This window comes from Myodes glareolus, chromosome 19 (genome assembly GCF_982192425.1).
Source record: "Myodes glareolus chromosome 19, mMyoGla1.1, whole genome shotgun sequence".
In the NCBI taxonomy this organism is placed as follows: Eukaryota; Metazoa; Chordata; class Mammalia; order Rodentia; family Cricetidae; genus Myodes; species Myodes glareolus.
In genome coordinates this window covers 40594663-40615802 of record NC_142044.1, presented here as the reverse complement: position 1 = coordinate 40615802, position 21140 = coordinate 40594663, and the positions used below count along the sequence as shown (strand labels likewise).

At 52.9% G+C, this 21140-nt stretch overlaps 1 protein-coding gene across 7 annotated transcripts in view; it reads left to right on the top strand.

Annotated features, from left to right (window-relative positions):
• The window catches only part of Cacna1i (calcium voltage-gated channel subunit alpha1 I), a 118907-nt gene extending 112437 nt beyond the window's left edge, over nt 1–6470 (top strand). For 6 of the 7 annotated variants that reach the window (XM_087898957.1, XM_087898955.1, XM_087898954.1 and 3 more), the window contains 2 exons: nt 1509–1702; nt 2811–6470. In XM_087898957.1, the coding sequence (XP_087755083.1) occupies nt 1509–1702; nt 2811–3458 (842 nt within the window). In that variant the 3' untranslated portion in view covers nt 3459–6470. Of the gene's footprint in view, nt 1–1508; nt 1703–2810 lie in introns of those variants that run through there. The other variant, XM_087898956.1, reaches the window with a different exon arrangement.
• The last annotated feature ends 14670 nt before the right edge of the window (nt 6471–21140 follow it).

Here is a 21140-nt window from a genome sequence, read left to right as displayed (position 1 = left end):
ATAATCTGAGGGGGACACAATCACTGGAAGACTGGTGTTTTCAGTGGCCCTTTGATAAAAGGAACTCTACCCCAAACCTCCTTCCACAGCTGGTTTGTGTTTGGGAATATAGCAAGGGACTGAGCTGGCTTGCCTGTCACTTGTGCTCCCGCTTGGAGGATGACAAGAATCTGGGTGGCATCACTGGTTGGGTGGGGGGAAAGGGAGACAGTCTAACACAAGAGTGACCCCCTCAGACCCCAAACTCGCCCCAAGATGTCTTCTGGGATGTCTGGGTGACCGGCTTTTCCATGGACCCTCTATAAAGCCAGTGACCTCTCCTGGGCATGATGGCTGGGGTGCCAGGACCCCAAATTTCCTGATCTCAAAACCTGAGCCTAGGGTCTGACCCTGGGCATGTTCTGATGGAGTGTTCAATTAACTGTTTATTTGTACATCCCTTCAGTAAGTCGGCAACCTACCAGGACACAGTCTATACAGCTGCCTGGTGAATAGTCACATATTCTGAACTTCACATTCTTTCTTCATTCTGTGAGGTTCAGAGGGGACCGTAGGCAGAGCTGCTGGCGCTGGCATATAAAAGTCTGCCCTAGCTCAGGCTCCTCCAACCTGGCCTCATCCCTTTCTATCTGCAGTGGAGCAGACCATACCCACCCACGGCTTCTATACTATCAGCACAGGGCCTGGCACACACCTGAGACTCTACCCTGCATTGCCCAGGAGTAGCCCCCAGCCCTGACTTGGCCATGTGGGGTTGTCAAGGCCCAAAGGATAATGAGTTTTAGTGATTGAATACCTTCTATGTGCATGGTGCTGGGCTAGGTGTTCCATACCTGCTGATATTCCCCCACGTCCCTCCTCTCATGTTAGTTACTGTTCTCACTGCTGTGACCAGGTGCCTGGTGAAATCAACTTTAGGAAGTGCTTATTTTGGCCCAGAGTTCAAGGGTCCAGTCCATCATGGCGGGGAAGGCCCGACAGCAGCAACAGGGCAGCAGGTCACATGGCATCCACAGGCAGGAAGCAGAGCGAGAGATGTATGCCGGCACTCAGCTCACTTTCTCTCTTGTGTTCATCCCAGGACCCCAGCCTGTGGGATGGCACCACCCACGGCTAGGGTGGGTCTTCTCTCCTCAACCCAATCTAGACACTTCACAGACATGCTCAGAGTGCCTCTCCTTGGCGACTCTTGAGCCTGCCAAGTTGACAGTGTCAATGATCCCACCTCTCCTGGGTGGGTATTTATCCCCATTTCCAGAGGAAGAAGACTCAGGAGTAGGGCTGGAGTCTGGTCCACTAGGCTCTGAAAGCAACATTCTGCTCAGAGCCAGTCCTTCCAGTAATCACACCAGAAGCGTTTCTTGCACTCCCAGCAAAGAAACCAAGGCTTCAAGTTGGAGACTTGCCCAGAGTCTTCTCACAGCCGTTGTTGAGTTGCCCACGTGAGGGCTGGTGCTCTGTGCCTACCTCCTGGGCCGTTCCCAGCACCTCCTCTTCCTTCCCTGCAGCACCGAGTCCTTTCTCCCCGGATGCCTCCAGCCCTCTCCTGCAGATGCCTGCTGAATTCTTCCACCCTGCTGTGTCTGCCAGCCAGAAGGGACAGGAACCGGGCATGAGTGCAGGGACCCTGCCCAAGATCGCCCTTCAGGGTTCCTGGGCATCCCTGAGGTCTCCAAGTGTCAATTGCACCCTCTTGCGTCAGGTACAGGCACCTCCTGGACTCTGAAGAGCCACGGGTGATGCGTGGGGAGGGGAAGGGAAAGAACAGAAAAAAGCCACGGCAACTGAATCTGGGAAAGTTGGGGAACCTCTGAGACTTGAGAGGTGACACCAAAGATGTACATAAGTAAGACCAGCTCCTGAAGAGCCCCCAGGTTGTCGAGATGACTGAAACAGGGGCCCTAGCTCGAGATGAGGAAAAGAATGGCATTGAGGAGGCTTTGTGGGTCACAGTGCTGGGGTCAGGGACCATGCCTTGAGTGCTCTTGGTGGGTGGTAGGGGTATCATTGCTAGACTGCTTGTAGACTGTAAATTGCTTGCTTGCAGAGGGCCGGGTTGGGAAGTGGGAAGTCTTGGCTGTATGGTGGCCTGTATCAGGATGGCTGGAGCCACAGCTCACATGCCAGCTGGGCACAGAGGGCCTCTGGAGCACGAAACAAAAATCCACCAGCACATTTGGTGGGCCGTGTGTGATCCCATACAGCAGTAGAGGCTGGCCTGCAGGCTTCCTAATAATCACTTAGTGAGACATGGTTAATCTCCAGTTTCACCAGGCTGTGCTCTGCAGCAGGCAATGGACCGACTTCTTGCCTCCCAAGCAGTTCGGTGTTTAGAGTGTGTGTGTGAGCAAATGAGTGCTGGGAGTATAATCTGTGGGGAGGTGAGGGGTGCCTGGGAGAGCAAGCAAAGGCTGGAGGCTTACCTAGGAGAGAGGATGGGAGCAGCTGGTACGAGCAGGGCCATGGGGGAGTTGGTAGAAGGGCTTGTGAAGAAGGGACAGGTGGCGGAAGTGATGCTGGAGATGTGGGTGGCTGAGAGTCAGCTGGGAACTCTAAGAGGGAAGGTCTTGTCATTGGACATTGGGACTAGGAAGGGTGGCTCAGGCTGCCCAGAGGAGGCAGAGAGCCTGTTTGACATTCACTGTAACTGCCCTGAGAGGTTCCAGGGACTGCTGATGTGGCAGAAGGGATGCTGTGGGATCCTGGATATGTTGAGAAGGGAAGCATCCCGGGTCCCCATCATCAGACTGTCCACTAAGGACCAGGGGAAGATGATACAGGGAGCCTCATCCCTTCTTCCCTCCTTGCAGGCTACTGTGAGTGACACATCACTGGATGCCAGCCCTAGCAGCTCAGCGGGCAGCCTGCAGACCACATTGGAGGACAGTCTGACACTGAGCGACAGTCCCCGGCATGCCCTGGGACCACCAGTCCAGGTGCCAGGGCCATGTGGTGGCCTGTCACCGGCCACCCGGCGCCGCCTCAGCCTAAGGGGCCGTGGCTTGTTTAGTCTGCGTGGGCTGAGAGCCCATCAGCGCAGCCACAGCAGCGGGGGCTCCACCAGTCCTGGGTGCACCCACCACGACTCCATGGACCCCTCTGACGAGGAGGGCCGCGGGGGTGCAGGCGGAGGGGGTGCAAGCAGTGAGCACTCCGAGACCCTTAGCAGCCTGTCGCTCACGTCTCTCTTCTGTCCACCACCCACGCTGCCACCCCCGGGCCTCACCCCCGCCAGGAAGTTCAGCAGTACCAGCAGCCTAGCGGCTGGACCTGGCCGTCCTGGCACCACAGTCTCAGCCCGCGGCCTGGCCAGGAGCCCATCATGGGCTGCAGACCGCAGCAAGGACCCACCAGGTCAGGCCCAGCTGGCCTCAGGCTTGGGTTCCTCAGCGCCTGAGCCACAGCCACCTCCTGGGGAGCTGGAGTCAACTGATGCTGCAAGCAAGAGGAAAAGATGAGGGGCCGCAGGGGCTGCGGGGGACCTGCCAGCTGCTGTCCACCCGCCTGCCCCATCTTGCCTTCTTTTACCTCAGGAGCCAGGGAGCAGACAGCAATACTTTGCCCACACCTGGGAGTGGCATAGGGGCCAGCCAGCGCCGGGCCACTGGGCAGGCGACTGAGGAGGGTCTGGGTTAGTTGAGGCTCAGATGCGGCCCCATCCGTGGCCCTTCCAGTGTATATGCAGATATATACATATATATATAGAGACAGACATATATTTATTTATTTTTTTTACGGAGAGCTTATGAATTCCAGAAAGTGCTAAAGTTGAGGGTGCAGGCCAGGGCTCAGACGGGGTCTCGTCTGTTGATTAGGACGCAGGCCTGCACAGCACAGACGCCCCTGTTGTGGCTTCGGTGGCTGTAGTTTCGGGTATCTCCCTCAGTTGAGAGCAGCTTGGGAGGACGTTCAGGGCCCAGGAGACAGAAGAGAAGCAATTCAGGGTGCACTTTTTTCCCTTTTAAAGAGGAGACGCTGCTAAGATCCCCAGCCTCTTCCCACATGTCAGGGTTCAGTCTTGTCCCTCTGACTGTTGTGTTGTTGTGAAGTCTTTTGTAGACACTCTTGACACGCAGACTTTCTTAGTTAGCCAGTTAGACATTCTCTTTAGAAAAACGGGGTGGGGGGTGGATTTTAGTCTTATTTCTTAGAGCAGGGTTGGGGAACAGGGCATTTCTGAAGCTGGGCAGGGGGCTCAGGATTCGGGTCAAGTTTTAACTTCTGTGAGTACTTGGGGGGACGGATCAACCCCTCAGGAAGGCAGCAAACAGGAATAATTCATGCAAGGGAGGGGACAGGTAAAGGGGTCCCTAGAACCTGCTTAGCCCACACAGGTTCCCTGAGCCTGGGCTCTCAGTTACACACGAACTTTCTGTTTTTTTGTCCTCCACGAAGGAAGGCCTCAAATTGCAGCAGTTCCTGGGGATTATGGTCACCCTCCCTAAACAACCCCGCCCCTGCCCCAGGAGTGTTTGGGGTAACAACAAATCTAAAGGGGTCTCTGAGCACCTGCCTAAAGCCTGGCTCCAGCCTTTCCTCACCCCAGCACCCTTAGCTCCACCCAGTTACCCGGACATTCACATCCTCCGACTCCTGCTTACTCTTGAGTATGTCTGGCTGTTTCCAGCTGAACGTTGGGTCTCACGAAGGTAGTGCTTTCCAGAGGAGTTCAGGATGGGTGGTTTTTTTTATATTATTATTGTGGGAATGGTTACCCATTTATTTAAAAAAAAATTACTCTGTATCGAGCCCTTGACTTTCACAGACCCAGCTCTTAAGTGGGTGGGTTTACAATCAGCCTGAAGAGTGGGGCACGCTGCTGCGGGCGGCGTACTGACAAGGGCGGTGATGTGGGGTGCTCACCTACATCGCTGAGGGTTGCCGTGGGTTCTGCTAAGAGCATGTGCATCTCTTGTCCCTGCTCCCAGATTCTCACTTCACAGAAGTGGGCTTCTAGCCAGGCTAGTGAGCAGCAGCTGTGTTTGTAGGCTCTGGGGTGTCCCCATCTGGCACAGGGACCCTGGGATCAGGGCGCTGGGAGGAAGCGAAGAGGGGAGGATTGTTGAAGGGTACTGCCTGCCAAGTACTTAGAGGTGAGGAGTGGGAAAGTGGTTGTTAAACTCACTTTACACATGGGTAAACTGAGGCTCTGGGTGAGTGCCCCAACCATTCAGCCCTGGCAGCAAAGAGCCCGGGTCACCTGTGCAGGGCACTACCCTGAACACTTGGACTGTGTGCACACAGCCGTGGTTGAAGGGAGGGTGACTCCAAGGGCCCCCTGTGGAGTTGGCCAGGGTAGAGAGGGCTGGGCCGGACCCATGGTCTTCAGGCTTTACAACAGTGGTGTTTGGTAGCATCTTCCACCCTCTGCTTTCTGGGTACAATGTCAATCATGTAGCTCAATCTTCAGGCTGCCCCTGTGTGTACGTGTGTGCTTACGTGGCTCGTCACAGCCAGCTTTCTCCCTGTCGTGCCTCTGAGGCTGGGTGGAGATGTTCAGGCATCTATACCTTCACGCTGAACTGTGTGACCCCAGAGCAGGCAGATGTGTTGAAGGCTGTTTTACGGAAATGGGCAAGGTTTAAGCAAGGGCTGTAGCTAGCTAGGTACGGCAGGACATCTAGAGAGAATGATTTGCTGAGCCCAGAAGCACAGAAACCACCCAGGGTGGGTTTTCCTCGGACCAACCCCAGGTATCTGGCCTTGTGTCTGTGAGTGAGGAATCAGGGGCCAGGAAAGGTGTGAGCTGCTGGCAAGATGAGTTGTAATGGGCAAGGATTGGGCGGGCGACCCTTCTTCAACACTGTGGCTTGAGGCCGCGGCCTCAGGCTAAGCCTGTCCGTCACCAAAGCACAAACTCTCCCAATCCACATGGGCCTGGATATAAGGAGAATGGGAGCGCAGGTGCCAGTGCCCGAAAGCTGTCAGTTCGCCAGGCTGTATGGGCTGGAGGGCACACAGCATCTGTCGAGAAGGATCTGGAGCCAGTCGGAGCCTGCCCTGCCTTCTTGCTATCTCCTGCTCCGGTCCAGGCAGTCCCTCTGAGGAGGATGAACCGTGAGCAGTACTCACCCATCTGCTTGTCCCCAATATTCCTCCTAGAGCTCCCAGCTCCCAGGGTCACCTCCAGCCCCTTTTGCTATTCTGCGTAAGGGCTTGGGGTCTTAGCAGCCGCTGTTTAACCCAGACACACACACTCTTCTTTTTCTTTTTGTCATTGTGCAAAAATCAGTGTCCCTGGCGGAGTTGGGGCCTGGGGGGAGGCAGAGGCCACCTCGTCCTGCAAGCCCCCAGCCCAGCTCTGCTGCTGTGACTCTCACTTCCGGTCACTGTACAGTTTCTACAGTGTGAATGAACTTCCCTCTTAGTGGCTGAAGGCGCTGGTCCCTGCTGGCCCAGATGGCCCGGGCATAGAGAAACCAAGCCGTACCGCCAGCCAGCGTTGTTTTGAATAAAACCCCAGAAACTTACTGAGGACTTTCTCCATGTCTCTGCTCTTCCTTCCCTGCAGGGTTGGGATCATGCTGGTCCTCCGCCTCCCCAGCCCCCACCAAGAGAAGCATGATAATGTCTTCATCCTGCAGTTGTGGGGTCTGGGTTTGGGGGAATTCAGAGACCTCATGGAAGGATTCCCCTGTAATCAGGGTCTGGGTGGGGCTTCAGGGCTAGGATTGAGGTGGGGAGAGGTCAAGCTGCTTACCCTTGACACTAGAGCCTGAATTCATAGAACTGGTACTACAAGGGCTCACAGCTACAAAGCACAAAAACCCAATTCAAATGGGCTTAGAAGCAAAGGATGGGGGCTGGAGCGGCGGCTCAGAGGGAAGGAGTGCCTGCTGCTTGTCTTGGTCACTGTCCTACTGCTGTGACCCTGGCAACTCTTACAAAGGAGAGGGTTTAACTGGGGCTGGCTTACAGTTCAGAGGTCTAGTTCATTGTTTTCATGGTGGGTAGCCTGGCAGCATGCAGGCAGACATGGTGCCGGAGAAGAAACTGAGAACTTTACATCTGGATATTCGGGCAGCAGGAAAAGAGAGTGACCCTGGGCCTGGTTTGGGGCTTTTGAAACCTTAAAGCCCGCCCCAAGTGACACACTTCCTCCCATAAGACCACAGTCCCTAATCATCCTCAAGTACCTCCCTGATGATCAAGCATTCAAATACATGAGCCTCTGGGGACCATTCTTACTTGGGCCACTACACTGCTCTTGCAGAAGCCCGCAGCTCAGTTCCCAGCATGCACGTCAGGTGGCTCACCCTGCCTATGACTCCAGTTCCAGGGGATCCACCACCTCCCGGCCTGTGTAGGCTCCTGCAGGCTTGTGGTGCACAGAAACTCATGCAGCCGCACATGCATGCGCATGAAAGAATCTTTAGGAAGAAAAAAGAGCAGAAGAGAAGAGAAGCAAGAAGGACACAGAAGGAAATAACTTAGTGGTTCAAAGCTTTAAGAATTCCAGATGTATTGTTGACTTTGGGCGTTGCTGGGTCAAAGGCTCTGGTCAAGTCCGTAGGACAGGGTCTTTCTACCTCCTGACTTTGTTATTTCTGTGTTTGTTTCTTCTTCTCTGAGGCCACCAGCAGTCCCAGGCTTGGGCTGCCCCATCCCTCCAGTGCCTCTGGCAACACGCTAGGGCAAGATCCCTGTTCAGCTTTCCTCCTAGCTGACTAAGGAACACTTGCCACAGAGGCACTGTGCTGGTACTGGCCAGGTCTGACCACGCACTCACTCCGGGGCAGGGCAGAGTTGGCTGCTGAACCATAGCTATGAAGTAATATCTACATACTGCCCTCCTGATGAGCTTCTGGGAGCAGTGGCTTCTAATCTTTACCTTCACCAGGAGGCCATGGGGCCCTCTGATGGACTGGGCAGATGTTGGCTCTTTTGAGCATTCCCTATCTCTATATGTCCTTTCCTTAGGGACTGATCAAGTCCTGGGGGGCACCAGTATGGCTGACTTGGCCTCTTACAAGGTATCCCCTTCCCCAAGGACTCTGTAGGTAGGGGTGACCTAGGTCAGAACTCCTGACCCATCCTACTTCGTTAGCGCCCTTGGTCTCTGACCTCTGGAGTTTCCCACCCGCTGACTCTGGCGGCTTTTGGAAACAACAGAAACTAATGCGCTGTGACAGGATTGGGAGGCAACGGCTGAAGTGTGTGCCTGCAGTGCCACCCAGACCACCAGACTTCCTCTCAAACCAGTGAGGACGTTGGAACCCCTTTAAAGGCTTTCCCTGCCTCAGGCATCTGCCTCATTGCAGGGGCAGGGCTGATATGTGTGCAGGTAAGCGTGTGTTTGCCTGTTTGAATATCTGTGTATATATGCGGTGGCGGACAGAGTGTGTGTTTTATGTGGGCCTGTGTATGTGTGTGCAGACACAAACACCTGCTCCAATGCCTCAGGTTAACAGGCCCGGCTTTAGCCTGGTCCAGAAGGTGAAACAAAGCAAGGCACTCTTTAGAGCAGGCTGGGCCCTGAGTCCATGTCTGAGCTCTTGGGATGTGTGATTCAGGACCATGCTGAACCTTGTTCCTGGGGCACCTATCTGATATAGGTACCACTGCTGGGAGAAGCACCCAGCAGACCTTTCTCCAGCTGCTTCTCTTAGACCATAATCGTGGGCCTGCAGACAACTCCCCTGGATGCTCTCCGGGGGCCTCTGACCAGCTTCAGCTTTTCCCTCATACTCCTGCCCCTCTTGGGCCCTCAGCTTCAGAAAGCACACCCGTTGGTGAGGCCCCTGGGACTCCGAGTGTGACCTTAATGCTTTCCTCCACCTCATTAGACATTAGCCCACAACCAAGCCAGCATCTCTCCGGAGTAACTTTTCCCCTCCTCTCATCCCGACCACCCACTCAGGCCCCATTATCCCAGATGGCTTTGGGCTGTCACACCATTCCCCAGCCCTGCTCCACCAAGGCCCTCTGCCTACCTGGCCTGTCACCGACCTGAAATAACACCCTGGCTCCTTTCTTCCTTGTCCCCTGCTGCCCTTCTTCCAGCTCTTCTCTCCCGGTAGCCCTCTCTGCCTCTTGAGTTCCATGTTCCAGACTTCAGGGAGATCTCTTAGAGTGAGTACAGGGCTTTCTAATTCTTGGCTGTCTGATTTGTGTGGGTGCTACCATGTTACAATAGCATCTCCAGTGCTGGGGATTCACTTCCAAGGTTTTTCTCCTCTGTTTCTGTGCCCTGGAGGACAGCTCTGGGCTGGGTCAGGTGAGAGTCATAGATGGAGTCTGTATGGGTAGATGGATGGATGGATGAAGTGATGAAGGAAGGAAGAACAGGCAGGGATAAGGGATGTGGCTGCCTGGCTGGGGGCGTGGTGGCGGAAACATACCTAGCTTTAGGGCCAGAACTTCAGGTAGCAATGACAGTGTGGATGGAGGGGAGACCAGTGGCTAGGCTGAGTGGGCAGTAGACCTATAGGAGAGCCTGCCATGACTTCTTTTGTTGAGATCCCACAGTGGGGTTGGGAACAGAGAGGATCACTGTGTGTCATTGGCCACACCATCGCTCCAAACCCTCAATGCTCCTTTTGGCTCCGTATCATCTCCAGGCCTCCACTGTTTGCCTTGGCAGCTCCAGCTCTGCCTGCTCCCTCCCTCTGCAGGTGGCAGGTGCAGAAAGGCAGCTACGAGCGGAGCGCAGGGCCAGCCCATTGAGCTGCCAGGGCAATAGCACACTCCATGTCTTCTTTCACATTCTTACTGCCCAGCGGACAGAAAAGAGACAGTGGGAGAGCCCCAGCAGGGCCTGCCTCGGCTGCACCCACCCCTGCAAGGAGACTGACTGGCGGGGGAGTGGTGTGTGACTCCACCCACTGTGGCAGAAGTGAGCAGCCTGGGAAGGTCTAGCACCTGGCTGAGTGTCCACTTCACCTTGTCCCAACTCTGTGTCCCTGCCTACCCATTAGCAATGAGATTAGATGCCAGTAGCTGTCGAGGAGAGATTGGGCTAAAACGACGCTCCAAGAACATTTTCAGGGAGTGACAAACTTCAGCTATCAGCACTTTTTATTTAGACCCGCATTCATGAATTCTAACCAAATAAACACAGGCGTGTTAGGTATTAATATATGTACCATTATGCAAAACCAGTATTATGGCTGTAATGAAAATTAGATTCTGCCTCGGTGGTGGTGTTCCAGGAGGGCAGGCATCCTCTGGTTTACAGCGTTGTGACCTCTGGTTGCTATTGCCATGGTAACCGTGCTGCCATGGGAATGTGTGGACCAGAGGCAGGGCTTGTGGGGTAGAGTGAGGGCAGACCTGTATTCCAGCTCCTCTTGTCAACCCTGAACATCAAGAAAAGTGGGGGATAGTGGCTAGTGTGAGAGGCTGGAGGGAGGCAGACAGTAAAACAGTAGGGTAGAGCGCACACCCTCACGATTACCTCCCTCCTCTCCTCTGCACTAGGTAGCTCTTTCATAGAGCCATCTTGGCATCTTTCTGTCCATACTGAGTGCCTACTGTGTGTCAGACCTGTGCCAGGCTCTGGGGGCATAGCAACAGGTGCCCATGCTTGTGGAAGCCGCCATGTCAGAGGGAGGGACAGATGCAGCCTGCCTCTCAGAGCAAGGGGCAGATAATAGAAGCAGAAGCAAGGTCATCTTAGATCATGGGTCAGTGATGTGACTGTTGGTACATCTTTCTGCCATCGTGGTCTGGGGAGGGCAAGATGGGATACCCGCTAGGTGAGAGAGGGATGTGGAAGTCAGCAGCCACCCCTTCCAAATAAGGGGCAGGAGAACAAAGCCAGGATACCCTACTCCAAGTGGATTTCAAATAGGGGCCGGCGGTGAGCTCAGTCATAGAATGCTTGCCTGACATCCACAGGGCCCTGGGTCCCAACTTCAGCACCGGGAAAGAAAATAAGCAACACTCCACACTCCGATTAACCACAAAGAATTGCTTATGGCAAGTGTGCCTCATGCAGTCAGGGACACACACTGAGAAGCATTTGTTGCCCACCTGACACTTAGGTTTCACTGGCTGTCCTGTATTCTTTTCTAAATCCAGCCAGCCTTGAGAGAGCAGAAGTGATGTGCCCAGGTACTGAGCTGCAGAGGTGTCCATCTCTGTTCACGTGGCCCAGGTCCTGCTGCAGGCTGCTCATTATCCTATCTCCCCTACCAGCCCTTCTCAGTCTGAGCCTGGGGTGCATGACATCTAGGTGACATGCCATCTGATCTCATTCTTGTCACTCTGTAGTTGGATGGCATGGCTCTGGTGGCTCCCAGGACCTGTGTGATACCTGCCAGCCCTGGGGACACTGTTCCTTACCCACAGTCAACAAGATTTCACCTGGAGCTGCTCTGTTCCCATCCCGCTTCCTCTGCTGGGCTCTTCCGAGCTGGTTCCCCCTTGTCAAGCCTTTAAGGCCCAGTCAGGCATCGCCGTCTCTAGGAACGTCCTCACAGCTCCAGCTTGATGCCACGCCGTGCTGATCCTCAGCACCTTGCTTTACAAAAATTCATTCAAATCTTCAAACCCCAGCACCACATAGACCAAAGGTGGGAGCACACATCTGTAATCCTAGCACTTGAGAGGCTCTGACGTGAGAATTAAGAGTTCAAGACTCATCTAACTATATAATGACTTTGAGACCACGATAGCCATTTTAATCATCTTAATCACTGCATCAAAAATATCCACGGTGTTGTGTAGCCTTTGCTACCATCCACGCAAAACCATTTTTCCAAATGAAGGTTCTGCACCCCCTCAAACACTAGCTACTCATTTCCTCCCGCAGAGCTGTGTGACACTATTCCTGGGGGACTAGAACAAATGTCTACTTAGCCCAGACAAGGAACCCCCTGCCAGTCCAAAGTCCAAGTGGCTGAGTTGGTTCCTTGGGATTATTTACAGGAGCGTGACAGTTGAAAGACTGTCACGTCATCAAAAGCCACCAGCTCACCGCAGCTGGAACTCCAGAGCTCTCTGCAGAGCAGGCAAACAACTTGACAGGTCCAAGAATCTCCTCCCCGCCACTGCCCCACAGTTCCTACAGCTTACATAGTCTTGGGGCAGGTCCCCCACCCTTGTGCATCTGATAAGTTTCTAGGATTCATAAGCCATTGACTTCTGAGCCTTACATAGCTTCCCTTCAGACAGAATTTCAATTCTGGGGAGCCAACTACACAGCCCCCAGCCCCCGAGGACGCTCCCTTCTACTTTTTCTAAGCACCTCCTCTGAGTACTTCATAAAGTGGTATCACAGTGTTTGCCCTTTTTGGCACCCTACCCTGAGGCTGACAGAGGCGGAGGAGCATCTCCGTGTAGATGAACACCAGCTAATTACCCATTGTTGGTAGGCACCCTGTTTGCAGCCACCTTTGGTCTGTGGCGAGCTGAGCAGCTGCAAATGTACACATCTCTGGTCAGTTTCTACTTTTGCTTCTCCTTCGTGAACCACCCAAGTGGGATCATGGGGTCAGTGGCAAAAACCCTGCTGCCCCCACTGTGCCAGGCTCCATGGTGCTGGCTTCCCTGCTGGTCACAGCACCTCGTCTTTCCCCACTTGAGTGGGTCATGTGTGTGTGTGTGTGTGTGTGTGTGTGTGTGTGTGTGTACGTGTGTTTCTCCTTCCCTCTCCCTCCACTCTCTTTAGCCGGTATCTGCCTGCTTGCCTCAGGGAGGTGAGTGACTTTCTCAAGATTTCCTGATTTTTGTTTCCAAAGGTCAGAAGGAACCCTGGAATTTGCAGAGGAGGGAGAGTCTGCCGGCTGACCCCTAAAGGAGAGGAGAGCACAGTGGACATCCACTTAGCAAAGGTCTCTGGGGGCCATGTGTACTCTGCAAGGAATCTGGCAGCAGAGTCGCCATGGACTCGTGCCCCAGGACCTGAGGGTCTTGGTGAGTCAGTGGCTCTGCTTCTAAGGCACACACTCTCAAGGAGCAGCTGATCTGTCTTCGGGGAACAGATAAGTGGATTCATGCCTCTCTGAGTTTCCTCAAGAGAAATCTCACGGTACCTTGAGACACCCCACAGCACACAGCCCTGGGTGTGTCACAGCTCTCCAGGCATGGTGGGGTCTGGTCTCCTCAGTACCACAGTGCCAAGCTGGGCCACACATTGTTCCAGCCTGCTTGGCAGAGGCTCCTTATCTTCAGGACTGGGTCTGGACACCTGCGGATGAAGCCTTTGTGCTCCTCCTCACAGATGCGGGGGTGGGCAGAGCGAGGAGCCCTGCTGGTGCTGACATTCTGATTTGTTTCACTGCGGCCCGCCAGCCTCCCCTGACCTTTCTGTGTTTATCCTGTCACATTCCAGAATCTAGCCAACCGTGGCCTCGGTCTAACTCTCTGTTCACTCCTGACAACCTTCTTACGTCTGATTGCAGCATGCCATCCTGGCTATTACAGCACCTTAGGGCAGACCCCTGATCCAGCCATGCCCCCTCAGGAGCCCCCTAGGCTCTGTTCTTTTCAACTCTATAGTCTCCAGCATCTCTGGAGATGGCCAGGACTCAGGTCCAGCCCTGAGTGATGGTGGCTCAAGGGGAGCCCTCTCTGGGTAACCTTGGAACAATGTACTACAGTGATGTTGTAAGTGGGGGGTGCCCTCCCCATGCACAGGGAACACTGGGTGGGGTGGGCTCCTTAGCCACTCTTCACCCTGGCACCTCACTCCACTTATTGCTCAGTGGCGCACATACACTGGGCTCCTGGGAAAGGTCACTCAGAGCCTCAGTAAGCTTTGTGCCAAGGTCCAGCCTTCTCTAACCCTACGGGTGGGGCATCTTCCCACCAGATGCCACATGGAGGGCCTGGATCTGTCAGTAGGGATTCTGTTGCTAGCAGGTGATAGGCAGGCATGGACATTTTGAAACCATGCTGAGTGAGAGAGGCTTCAATCAAGGGTTCAAGGCAAAAGCTCAGCTGGCTCACACGGCTGCTGTCTTAGTCAGGGTGTCTGCTGCTGTGATGAACACCATGACCAATAGCAAACTGGGGATGAAAGGGTTTATTTGGCTTATACTTCCACACCACAGTCTATCATTAAAGGAAGCCAGGACAGGAACTCAAGCAGGACAGGAACCTGGAGGCAGGAGCTGATGCAGCGGCTATGGAGGATGCTGCTTACTGATTTGTTCCTCGTGACTTGCTCAGCCTGCTTTCTTACAGGACCCAGGGCCACCAGCCCAAGGGTGGCACCACCCACAATGGGCTGGGTCCTCCCCCATCCATCACTAATAAGAAAATGGGCTACAACCAGATCTTCTGAAGACATTTTCTCAACTGAGGCTCCCTCCATTCAGCTGACTCTAGCTTGTGTGAAGTTGACGTAAAATTAGCCCCAGAGCTGTCAGCTCCAGAAACCCAGAGTTCTGTTCAGTTCCCTCCTGTGAGTGTGAGCCAGTGACTCCTATCTAATTAGGAGTGTGGAAAGTGATGGCATGTCATTTCAGTCTGTCCTCCCTTTTTTTCTTCCCTTTTTCTTTTTAAAGGCATGGTCACATGTAGCCCAGGTTGGCCCCAAACTCATTACGTGAATGAGCATGACCTCGAACTTCTGATCCTCCTACCTTCATCTCCCAAGATGGGATGAACCCACAGTGTTGTGCATGCCAGGCAAGCGCTCTACCAACTGAGCTACAGCCCCAGCTCAATCTGCTTCCTTGTTGGCCTGCCCTCTTACTCACACCTGCTCAGGGGGAAATGGGTTCTCATTTCTGAACCACTTGCTGAGAATTTCATTGGGACAAGGAATCAAATGGTCCAGCCGGCATTCAGTGAAGGGTTGGGGCCTTTATTCGGAGACCATAGAGTCTATTAATCTGCGTATCACCACGAGGGTGTGGCCTACTGGTAAGGTTCTGGCGTCTTTCTCCTTCAGCAGCCACATGGCATCTCCTTGACTCCGCCTACTCTCTGTATCTCTGTTCAGATTTCCCACCTGGCTTTATTCTGTCCTGCCACAAGCCAAAGCAGCTTTTTTATTAACCAATGATAATAACACATTTTCACAGCATACAGTGGGGAATCCCACATGATCTCCTACTGGCTCATGTTTTGAACTACTTGCCCCATAGCTGGTTACCCTGTTTTGGGAGGCTATGGAACCTTTAGGAGGCAGGGTCTATCTGGTGAAAACAGGTCACTAGGGGAAGACCTTTGGTTCCCACCCCCTACCTCAGTTCTTGGGTTCACCATGATGTGAGGAGTATCCAGCATACATTTCCACCGACATGATGTCCTGGCTAGGCACACAGAGCAACAGTGGACTGAAACTGAGTCAGATAAACCTCCCCTTGCCTTGGTTCTGTCCGATATTTTAGCTAAAGTCACATGAAAGCAGCCAATACAACACATGTGTGCCTCGTGCCACCCAACAATTGTCTAGTCCATGATGAACCACATGCATGAAGGTGGTTGTACCATATAGTCTGAGTGTGTAGTTATCTGTGCCACCCAGCTCCGGGAAAGTAGATGCTGTAATATTTGCACAATGACAAAATCTCCTAAATAATGCATTTTTCAGAATGGATCCTCATTATCAGTCAGTATGGTTTAAATATTGATGCTGGATTGGATGACATGATTGTGGGGATGGTAAGGGGCAGGGCATGGCAGGTTGGAGCCGCCCTGTCACAACCTTAAGCAGACTCCCCACGTAAGTGATGGGATATAGTCATTCACGTCACCAAGGGCCCTCTCTGTTTCTTCTGGGAAACTCATTGAAGATGAAGGCATCTACTAAGAGCACTGCTAAGAAACACCTAGATTCCCATTTGATTAAAACTATCCAGCTTAGTAACCCACCTGTTACCAACCTTGGTCCCAACCATCACAGCTTGGCTCAGATTTCAACTCCAGCCTTGCTAGTAGCAAGCCATTCAGCATATTTGAATCTCATCCCTCTCAGGGGACTGCTGAGAAGGGCAATGGAAGGCATGAGTGTCAGATCCTAGCTGCATCTCCTCCTGCTTGCCTGTCACCGCAGACACTGTTAGGGATGCCACCAGCAGCTGGAAGGCAGTCCAAACCTCCACAGTGATCAAGGGATTGATGGTCTCTTGACATGTTTGCACAGAAGGCTCTGGCCACTGCCAGGCAAGCTGTCACTAAACACTGTTGGATTGAAGTTTTGCTAGCATAGATCAGGCCTGCCAGCTCCAGGCCCCAAGATCGTCACCACGGCATGCCCACACCCTTCCCAGGGAGTAGCCAGGCTACTCTCAAGGGTCCCATCTACTCCATCGTAGGCAGGGTCCTGCCTGGTACTCTGTTTCCAATGCTCTGGCCACAGGGACCCTCTGTCGGGCACAGTCCCACCCAGGCCTTGCGACCTCAGCTTGAATAGGCCATCATCTCCTCTAGGGACAGCTTCTATCCTCAGACCCACAACAGCCATCACCCTTTTGTCTCAGGTCACCCATGTGTTCACTCATGTCCTGACCTACCAAGGAATTCCTTGAAAGTAGAAAACCCTGTGAACCAACCAAGGGCTTAAGGTAGGGTTCTAAGATGTTGGGAGGTACGGAAGCCTTTCTCAGTTGGATCTCTCCATTTGCAGTGGGGTAGGCCCCCCAGGCTCTGTGCCCCAGTCCTGTCTCTGGATCTTGTAAGGATTTAGAACACAGCTCTAATGCACAGGCTCATTGCACAAGGTACATGAATTCTGGCAACGAATTGGACTGATGTTGGCTAAGGTGTGCTTGCTGTTATGTCAAGTCCACCACTGGTTAGTCCTGCTCAAGCGATGTCCAGTATGGTGGGTGTCTCTCCTCTAAGCAGGATCAGTGGCCTAGGGAACACTTATTCCCAGCATGGGGAACTCTCCGTGGGAGGCATTTGTAGGGAGAGCCTGGGAATAGCAGCCATCACTTGCACTACAGTGGCCATGCTTAGCTGCAAGGGAAGCTGAGAATGCAGTCCAACTGGAAGCCCCAAATAAAGAAAGGTACGGGAGGTAGGGGAGGTGCCAGAAATTTATTTATTCAGTGCAGGGATAAATTTGCAAGGAGGTAAAGGGCATTTCTGAAAGTCTGAGATGAGCAAGAAGCAAGGTCTGACCTCTCAATGCCCATGACATTGTCAGACGAGAGCAGCAACCCTGCTTTTGTTTTTTTTAAATTCATATTTATGAATTTGTGTGTGCGTGTGTGTGTGTGTGTGTGTGTGTGCGCGCGTGCACACGCAGGTGTATTTGTGCACATGTAGAGGCTAGGAGTTGACTTCTGGTATATCTCTCAATCTCTCTACTTTTCCTCCCTCCTCTTCTTCCCTGAGATAGGATCTCAATACATAACTCTGGCTGGCCTTGCCCTCAGAGATCCATCTGCCTCTGCCTCTACATGGTGGATTTATAGGTGTATGTTACAGTGCCCAACCTTCTACCTTGCTTTTTGAGACAGGATCTCTCAGTGAACCCGGAGTCCATCAGTGCTGCAAGAGTAGCTGGCCTGCGAGTCCAGGATCTTCCTGTCATCGCCTCCCCAGCATTGTTGCTGCAGGCACTCACCACCACACCCGGGTTTTTGCAGGGGTGCTGAGGAGCAGAAGCCAAGTCCTGGTGCTTGTGCAGCAAACACTTGACTGAGTCATCTCTTTAGCGCTTGTTTTATGAATCTTAAAGAGACTTTGGTTGGAGATGGAGGTTAAAGGCACCTCTGGGCCTCCCCATCCATAAAGAAACAATGCACACACACACACACACACACACACACACACAAACACACACACATATTGTACATAAACACATATCTCTTCTCTTTACTAGTCTCCCTCTCCTCTTATTTAGCTGGACATTCCTGTGGCTTTTTAGTAGCTTCCTGATGCCCACCGAATGCCAACCCTGGCACTGACTCGAGATGGTCCTGCTGCCCTTTGTTTTGGGCTTTTTCTTTTTTAAATTTATTTAATTAACATTTTTTCCGTTTATTTTACATATCAACTATAGTTTCCCCTCCCATCTATCCCCTGCTCTATTCACTCCTTCTTCATCTCCATTCAGAAAGAGCTAGGCCTCCCATGGGCTTGAATAATGCATGGCACATCAAGTTGAAGCAGGACTGAGCTCCACCCCCTGCATCAGCGCTGGGTGAGGTACTCCAGCATGGTTCCCCAAAGCCAGCTAAGAGCCAGGGAAAGGTCCTGATCTCCCTGCTAGGAGCTTTACAAACAGACCAAGTTTACAACTGTCACACACATGCAGAGGGCCTAGGTTGATCCCATGCAGGCTCCCGAACTGTTGGTCCATAAACTCCCATGAGTTCAGGTCAGCTGTCTCTGTGGGTTCCGCTGTCATGACCTTCACCCCCTGGCTCGTCCAATTCCTCCTCTTCTTCAGCAGGACTCTCAGAGCTCGGCCCAGTGCTTGACTGTGGATCTGTGCTTCTGCTTCCGTCAGTTACAGGATGACGGAGCTCTGATGACAATTAGGGTAGACACCAATCTGATTATAGTAGATGGCTACTTCAGGCACCCTTTCCGCTATTGCTAGGGTTTTAGCTGGGGTCATCCTTGTGGATTCCTGGGAGTTTCCCTGGCACCAGGTTTCTCCCTAACCCCAAAATGAGCTTCCTTATCAAGACCTCCCTTTCCTTACTCTCCTCCCCCATTCCACCACAACCCACCTCCTGCACCCAGCCTGGCTCACCTTCTCCCTCAAGTTCCCATCCTCCCACCCTCCCCATACCACTCCCCAGTTTACCCAGGAGATTTATTCTATTTCCCCTTCCCAGGAAAACCCATACATCCCTCTTTGGGCCCTCCTTGTTATCCAGCCTCTCTGGGGCTGTGGATTGTAGGCTGGTTATCCTATACTTTACTTCTAATATCCACTTACGAATAAGTACATACCGTGTTTGTCTTTCTGGGTTACCTCACTCAGAATGATTTTTTTCAAGCTCCATTCATTTGCCTGCAAATTTCATAAGGTTATGGTTTTTACAGCTTAGTGACACTCCATTGTGTAAATGCACCACATTTTCGTTATCCATTCTTTAGTTGAGGGTCACCTAGGTTGTTTCCAGGTTCTGGCTATTATGAATAATGCTGCCGTGAACATATTTGAGCAAATGGTCTTGTGCTAGGATTGAGCATCCTTTGGATATATGCCCAAGAGTGATATAGCTGGGTCTTGAGGTAGATTCATTCCCGATTTTCTGAGAAACTGCCATATTGATTTTTCAAAGTAGGTGTACAAGTTTGCATTCCCTTCAACAATGGAGGCGTGTTCCCCTTACTTCACATCCTCTCCAACATAAGTTGTCATCAGTGGTTTTGATCTTAGCCATTCTGACATGTGGAAGATGGTATCTCAGAGCCGTTTTGGTTTGCATTTTGTTTTGGTCTTTTTCTACAGAGCAAGTCACTGCCCAGCGAAACACCTTTGAGCCCCTCCCATGCCCTTGGATTCCATCTCTCCTTTCTCTACTTTCTACCCCAAAGTATTGTCCCTTGGATCTGTTCAGGGTCCCAACAAATTCTTTCTTCTTTCCCCTCTCTGTCGGAGCTGTCAGCCACCTGGCAGGGGCCTTAATCAGAACACCACGGGCAATTGATCCCAACAAGCTTAAGACATCCCGTTCCAGGAGAAGGCCCCGCTGACAGCAGAAGCAGCTGCTGTGGCTGCTGGCAAGCCTCCTGGAGAGGCATCTGCCAGGCCCCCCACCTTGTCATGTGAGGCGAGCTCTGGTAGAGAGGCTTGCTGGGTGACCTGGGGACATGACTGTCCCTTCACAAAGAACTGGGGCCTGGGGGTTTCCCTGAGAGGTATCCAGAGGGTTGGAGAGTTCTGGGAAGCAGAGGTGGGCAGCCTGAGGTGCTCAGGTGGTTGATTTATGAGGGCAGATTAAGAAGACGGATGGCCTGTCCCTTAGCCAAGAAATGAGTCCTGTTGTAGTCCTTTGCAGGGCACGGAGGCGGAGGAGGGAGATGCTTGAGGAGTGCTCAGCGGAGTAATGAGGAAGAATGGTTTGAAACAGAGCTGAATACCAGGACGATGTCTAGGCTGTGAAACCTGTGAGGGATGGCTGTGACTCCAGCAGCAGGAGCAGCGCCTGCCTTCTTGGATCATGGATGCTGATGGATCAGGCTTGGGAGGCCCATGAAGGAGGCAGAATCGGACTCCCCCAACAGCATTATCTACAGCCTCTGCTGGCACTATAGACATCCTCTTCTCTGAATCCTGAAATGGGCCCGGCCCAGCCGGCAGCCCCGTCAGCTGTCTGTGGGGGGAGACCGTGAGGGTTCCCAAGAGTGAGAGTCCTGGGAGGAGAAAAGTTGCCAGTGTGGCTTGGGTCTCAGCTATCCGTGATTGTCTTTAATCTGCATCCTGCGTTTTGGGCCAGCAGGCATGGGCACCCATGATAGAGACCACCTGGGGCTTGGGTGAATGTTAATTGGGGAATGCAGGCACCATGATGGTCCATTCCAGAGCTCAGCCTTCTGCTTAGAAGTCTTCCGAGGGACCCCTAAACAAGCTGCAATAAGGACCTCCTTCCCACTTGGTGAATGCCCAAGGGGAAGGCACCAGAAGCTTAGGAGAGCCTCCCTGGCCACTTCGCTGTGTTCGTGGAAAGGATTTTGTGAGCTGCCTGAGATACATTCTGGAACAGAGGAGTTGGGTCATTTTTGGAGGAGTAGGGTGCATCTTGGAACCCCCTGAAGCCACCATGAACACGTAGCTGAACTTTCTCAAACTAACGGCCAGGCAGCAGCGCTTACACCTTCCTTGGGCTCAGATGCCACCCCCACTCCCTGTCACAGGGCTCTATCCATCTCTGACTAATTGGTCCATGTATGCCAAGGCTGGTCCCTGCCCAGGAAATGACTGTGACTGAGTTCTGACTCAATGCCCAGCCTGTGGGCGTGGGCTGTGCTGGTTGAGGTACCTTCCCTGGAGATTTGGGACCCTGGGAAGTGTGGGCTGAAGGGTATGGCCCCACCACGCATGCCTAGCTCTGCAGCCCATGTTGACTGAGTGTTTACTTGGGCGTGGGTTGCCTTGGAAGACAGAAGTGCGTCCTCACAGCAGGGAAAGGGGGCTTGTACAAGGCAAACTATGTGGTTGTTATGTGGGCTTGAGCCCTGGCAAATCCAATCCCAGGGCTCATTCTCTTATTCATCTCCTTCTGCAGCTCCTCAAACCTCGGGGGTACAGACCTCACCACGAGAGAGGCAGATCT